The sequence below is a fragment of the Rhinopithecus bieti genome, unplaced genomic scaffold (assembly GCF_001698545.2).
Source record: "Rhinopithecus bieti isolate Rb0 unplaced genomic scaffold, ASM169854v2 scaffold_3737, whole genome shotgun sequence".
Taxonomy (NCBI): domain Eukaryota; kingdom Metazoa; phylum Chordata; class Mammalia; order Primates; family Cercopithecidae; genus Rhinopithecus; species Rhinopithecus bieti.
Genome location: NW_016804103.1, coordinates 1 through 6307, shown reverse-complemented (window position 1 = coordinate 6307; position 6307 = coordinate 1). Strand labels below are relative to the sequence as shown.

Genomic DNA, 6307 nt, shown 5'->3' with positions numbered 1-6307 from the left:
AATGGAAGTTCATACCTGATTTGGCTGCTGCAGCTGACCAGCACCGATTGTCCGGCACTCCCCAGTGAGATGACCCCAGTACCTCAGTTGAAAATGCAGAAATCACCGGTCTTCTGTGTCGCTCATGCTGGGAGTTGGAGACTGGAGCTGTTCCTATTCGGCCATCTTACCACTATTTAACAATATTATTCTAACGTCTTTAGATTAGAATATCAAATTCAGGATCATGCTTTTAAAAACAGTCATTGTAAGTTAGTAAGAAAAATTCAACCTCACTAATAGTCAAATAAGTGCAATTTAATATGTCATAGAATTTTTTTGACTTTAATTTGGTAAAGATTTTGGCATTATTACATATATTTGGTAAATTTTACCAAGTTAAAGATGAAATTTTGGCAGGATTTAAGAGGTGTTGAGACTTGGCAGGTTTTCTACAGGAAGTAAAGACAAGAATTAGCTTTCCTGAAAGTTGCTTTCAGGAAAGCAACTGGTCACAAGTCATGACCTTAAAATACTTATGCCCCTTAACATAAGAGTTGTGTTGCTAAGAATCTGTTTTAAGGAAATAATAAGTAATGTGGCAAGGGATCATTGACAAAAAAATGTGTTCATCACACTGTTGTTTTAAAAGCTTGACATGGGAAGCTTCATAAATGGCCAGCAATAGGAAAATACTTATATTGTGGTGTATTTATCCAGTGAAGTATTATATGTACATTAAAATGTTTTAGAAAAAAATTATTTACACTAATAAATGTTCCTGATATAATGTTTCATAAAAGCAGCATATATAGTCTTTAATATGTGGTACAATTCCATTTATGTAAAAATACTTCTGTATATACACAGAAGGTGACTTAGAAATACACAGAAATATTGGCTGTGGTCATCTCCATCTTAGTCAATCCTAAACTGCTTCTTTTCAGTTCTGTATTTTTAAAATTTCTAAAGCAAATAGGCATTACAGTTGTTTTATTTTAAAATGAAAAAATTCCATTGAGGATCTAGGTATTTGAAGATCTCCCTATGGAGTTAAACTCCACGGTTTGTAGAGGACCTTGGAATCTAGTTCTCATGCTCATCTGAGAGATGTTGTTTTTGAAGTGGGGAGAAATAGGCAGTCAGGCAGGTGGCATTGCCCTGTGATGGTGCAATGGAGTGTACTGAACTTATTGAGCTATGGGGCATTAAGATGCTGGCTGGAGCCACTTTCTGCTTCCCACTGCTTTCTGGAGTTCTTGGCCCAAGTAGTGAAGAGTCTGCTGTAGCTACCCTTGAAGGGTGGGTCCCAATTATACAACATGGATTGGAATGTTTCAAAAATGCCATATTTTCTATGGAAAGGGATTATATTGATGGTCCCAAGATGGAGTGGACCCTGCAGTGCTATTTCAAAGCTGATTTCACAAGAATTGGGGGAAAGGTTATGTGACCTCAGCATTGGCTCAATAAACTAACACTTACAGAGTGCCTGCTGTGGATCAGACAGAATGCATAGCTACCGACACCTAGCAGGCTGTTGGGTGATGAATGAACTGATTGCAGAATTGCTCAAGCAGTGAGCATACAAATGCTACCTCTTCTCTTGGGGCTGTGTGGTTGGAAAAGTCAATGTACCTCTTGTAGGACAGGAGGTAGCATTAGATGGACAGAAATTCCTTTAGAAGCCCCTTAACAGAAGTGTTCTAAAAACCACACTCTACCTGTTTTCTAATGTCCTGTATCCAATTGGTTAAATGTAATGGACATATTTTGGTATTACAGATAATTTTAGTTTTTATTGCTGTTAGGATCTTAACAGCAATGACCTAAAAATGCCTTTTCCCCTCCTCCTGCCCTTTCTGAAGAAATAGCACTGAACTGAGATTTACTAGATCCACATTCTACCTCCAGTTGAGACAGTAACTGGCTGTGTGACATTGGGCAAATCACATTAACCTTGTCAGACCTTAGTTTTCTCATCTGTCTGGAGATTGGATCAGTATACCCCTAAGGTCTGTTCTGGTTCTAAAGGCTATAAATTGGTCATCCTCTAAGCTCAACTGCTTTTCTGTCTGATTCATTTCTCTCTCTCACAACCAGGAACAGCTTCAGCTGCGGGGCTCCTATATCTGCACACGTGGGCAGCAGCTATGTCCGGCTGTGTCTTTGCCGTCTTTACTGCGTCTGTGTGGCCTCAAGCACTTGGACACCTTATTAACTCAGGGACAAACCCTGGGAAAACCATGACCATTGCCATGATATTTTATCTTCTAGAAATATTTTTCTGTGCCTGGTGCACAGCTTTTAAGTTTGTCCCAGGAGGTGTCTATGCTAGAGAAAGATCAGATGTGCTTTTGGGTGAGTATATTTGAAAGGTCTGGATTAAAATAATTGCTCAAAAATATCCTTATGGACTGACCAGGATTTAGCGCCTTATGTAACTGGTAGAAGTAAACAGGATGATCTAGCTTTCTTAATAAAATAGACTCTCTTGATTAAAACACAAAACCTGGAGGGATGTCTAAATTATAAATTAAAAACAAATGTCTTAATTTACCAGCGCATTTGAGTAATACTTATTACTACAAAGGTCTTTTAAATTAATTAGTTGTGAAAAGATTCAGTCCATACTAAAGCATAACACTTGTGTTATATGATGTGTTAGGAAAAGGTATGATCATGATACTCATGCTGCCACTTCAGTGGTTGGCTTGTAAATATACATGGGGATTGTGATTTTTTGGGGTTCCCCTGAATTTCATTTATGAATGTTTTTTTGAAATGAGGTCTTACTCTGTTTCCCAGGCTGTAGTGCAGTGGTGTGATCATAGCTCACTGCAGCCTTGAGCTCCTGTCCTCAAGCGATCCTTCTACCTCTGCCTCCCAAGTAGTTGGGCCTACTAGGTGTGGGCCACCACACTCCACTAATTTAAAAAATTTTTGTAGAGATGGGGGTTTTACAATGTTGCACAGGCTGGTCTTGAACTCCCGGCCTCAAGTGATCCTCCTGCCTTGGCTTCCCAAAGTGCTGGGATTACAGGTGTGAGCCACCACACCTAGACACTATCATTTTTATTTACTATATTTGTACCAAAAAATTCATATATCTTAGTGTAAATGATAAACCTCCAAATCATAGCACAAATTTACCATTTTAGTAGTTATGAATTTGCATACCAAAATTATAATTTCATAAACTTAGCTCAGTTTAATATTTTAAAAATTGATTCACATACCAAAATTATAATTTCATAAACTTAGTTCAATTTTAATATTTTAAAAATTGGCTTCTGGCAATAATAAAATTATTGGTGTATAACAGGCATACATAAATCGAATGTTGTGAATCATTTAGATAACATAATTTTAGCTTAAGTAACATGTCAAATTCTTCCACAAAATGTTTGAAAGATGAGGAGAAAAAAACATGTTAATAAGGGTTAAACTCGTTCGTTTGTTCAGTTATTCATTAAGAACATTAACACGATTTCACTGGTTATCTGCATTTTGAAAAAAATATGATCATCTACCTTATGTTCCAGGAACAGTGCCAGATACTGAAGATTATTTCTTCACCTTTTTATCTGTATAAATTTGTGGGGTACAAGTGCAATTTTGTTACTTGCATGGGTTGCATAGTGATTAAGTAAGGGCTTTTAGAGTATCTATCACCCTAACAGGGTACATTGTACCCATTAATCAATTTCTCATCACTGCCCCCTTTCCCACACTCTCATTCTTCTGGTCCACTTTATCTACCATTCCCAGCTGCTGAAATATTAAAAACACCCACTGTCCTTGCCTACCTGGGGCTTTAGTTGAATGGGGGAAACGCCATATATAAAATGAGACAAATACTTAAGAAATTACAGTTGTGTGAGTGCTACTCAGGAGAAGTGAAGGCTTCTATTTGAGTTCTGTTTTTTTCTTTTTCTTTTTCTGTTGCTCCAGCTGGAGTGCAGTGGTGCAATCATAGTTGTGTATCCTTGAGCTCCCACCTCAACCTCCCAAGTAGCTGGATCTCCAGGCTCACACGACCATGCCTGGCTGATTGTTATTTTTTGTAGAGATGGGGTCTCACTTTGTTGGCCAGGCTGTTGTTGAACTCTTGGGCTTATGCAATTCTCCTGCCTTGGCCTCCCAAGGTGCTGGGATTACATCTACCTGGGTTCTACTACAGTTCCCCTGATGCCCTGACAGATATCCAACTACTCTGTACATTTTCCCATATGCTTTTCTATCCCCTGAGCTAGACATCTGTCAGGACAGGCTGGTTTGAAAGACATATTTTAAAATTACATGAAATATTTTTGAATTAACTTGGAGAATTTGGTATTTCTGGTAAATACTCAAGCTTTTATCTCATGAGAGAAATACATTGCTGTCTTTCTTCTGTGGTAACCTTGGCTTTACAAACTTTGTATTTCTTCTGATTTCTTTCAGGTGTGTGTACTCTCCCCTGCTTTGTTTTCTTGTCCAATGCCCTGCTTTTTTTCTTTTACAAGCTTGCTTAGGGATCTGCCATGAGAATAAAACAAATGAAAGTAAGAGCTATTCCATACATGAGTTTGTTTCTTTAGAATTTTATGAACGATGAGTTTTTTTTTTTTTAGTTTCTTCTCACTACTTATGGGATTGTAGAAACAGTGCATAATTACAGCTTCATACAACTAAGAACTTTAAAGAAAAATAAGAGTGATGTTATTTGATAAGGCCATAAAAGCCAAGAAATATTGGTAATATTTAGAGTAGCTTTTAATACAACTGAGTTGAAAATAATCTTTATTATATCAGAATTTAGTTCTAAATTTATTTTCTGGGTTCCTCCTGCTGTTTCCTGGAAAATTGGATACCGCTGTTTTTGCTTGGCTTCTGACTTTCACTTGACATTTCTTAAATGCCTTAATTTCTTAATTTCCATATGGCAGCATATCTCTGTTTCCATTTTTAGTGTGTATGGTTTTAGATGAAGTAAGTAAACTTTAAGTGTAAGCTAGTTTGCTGTGCATCCCAATTTAGCTCTACTTTATTGTCTGGTCTGTTGGCACACTGTGAGTTCCGGCATGCATCCTCTGTGAGGCCTCTGTGGCCGGAGAACTCATATCCTGGGGCAGAATTATTGCAACAATCACTGTCATATTAAGAGCCTACATATGCTCCATTGTGATCCTCAACCTGGTGCACGGAAGGGCTCTTATTGCATCCCTATGGGAGCTCAGAAGATTTTACTGTCCCCTGCCCAATCAACAGTCAGTCAGCAACACCTTCAGCAACCTAACAACTAGGAAATACTCAAGAAATTCAAAGAAATATGCATCAGGAAAAGACTGGGGTCCTCTCACTTAAAACATGATTCCTAGAACCCTACCTGATATTTTCCAGTTATCAAAGGCACTACCGAAGTAATTGCTTAGGTTTTGAGATAAATTAAATCAGTACATGAATTTCCAGGGTATGTTCCTTTAAAAGAAATCTCAGCTGCTGGAATACAACATTGGAAGGATTTTTGGATCAGAGTATAATGTATTATTTCTTTCCCTTGTAACAGGGACAATCTTGTTAATTATTGGGCTGAATATGCTATTTGGTCCTAAGAAAAACCTTGACTTGCTTCTTCAAACAAAAAACAGTTCTAAAGTGCTTTTCAGAAAGAGTGAAAAATACATGAAACTTTGTAAGTATAGTTTTACATTCTTAAAAAATTAATTATATAAAATTCTAAATGTATGAAATTAAAGAGTATAATGGTCCCTCAGATATCCTTCATCCAGTTTCAGCAATTCTCAACATTTTGCCATGTTGTTAACAGCTGTCTTCTCTACTTTTTTTTAAAAAAAATATACTTTAAGTTCTAGTGCACATGTGCACAATGGGCAGGTTTGTTACATAGGTATATATGTGCCATGTTGGTTTGCTGGACCCATCAACCTCGTCATTTACATTAGGTATTTCTCCTAATGCTATCCCTTCCCCAGGTCCCTACCCCATGGCAGGCCCCGGTGTGTGATGTTCCCTGCCCTGTGTCCATGTGTTCTCATTGTTCAATTCCCACCTATGAGTGAGAACTTGCGGTGTTTGGTTTGTTGTCCTTGTGATAGTTTGCTGAGAATGATGGTTTCCAGCTTCATTCATGCCCCTGCAAAGGACATGAACTCATCTTTTATGGCTGTGTAATATTCCATGGTGTATATATGCCACATTTTCTTAATCCATTCTATCATTGATGGACATTTGGGTTGGTTCCAAGTCATTCCTATTGTGAATAGTGCTGTAATAAACATACGTGTGCATGTGTCTTTATAGTAACATTATTTGTAATCCTTTG

The 6307-nt window shown here is 37.6% G+C and overlaps 1 protein-coding gene across 1 annotated transcript in view; it reads left to right on the top strand.

The window, feature by feature from the left end:
* Positions 1 to 5656, top strand: part of CWH43 (cell wall biogenesis 43 C-terminal homolog) — a gene marked incomplete at its 3' end in the record, with an annotated part of 23224 nt that extends 17568 nt beyond the window's left edge. Inside the window, exons 7-8 of the mRNA XM_017864058.1 lie at positions 2083 to 2340; positions 5531 to 5656. Coding sequence (XP_017719547.1) covers positions 2083 to 2340; positions 5531 to 5656 — 384 coding nt within the window. The remainder of the gene's footprint in view (positions 1 to 2082; positions 2341 to 5530) is intronic.
* Between the last annotated feature and the right edge of the window lie 651 nt (positions 5657 to 6307).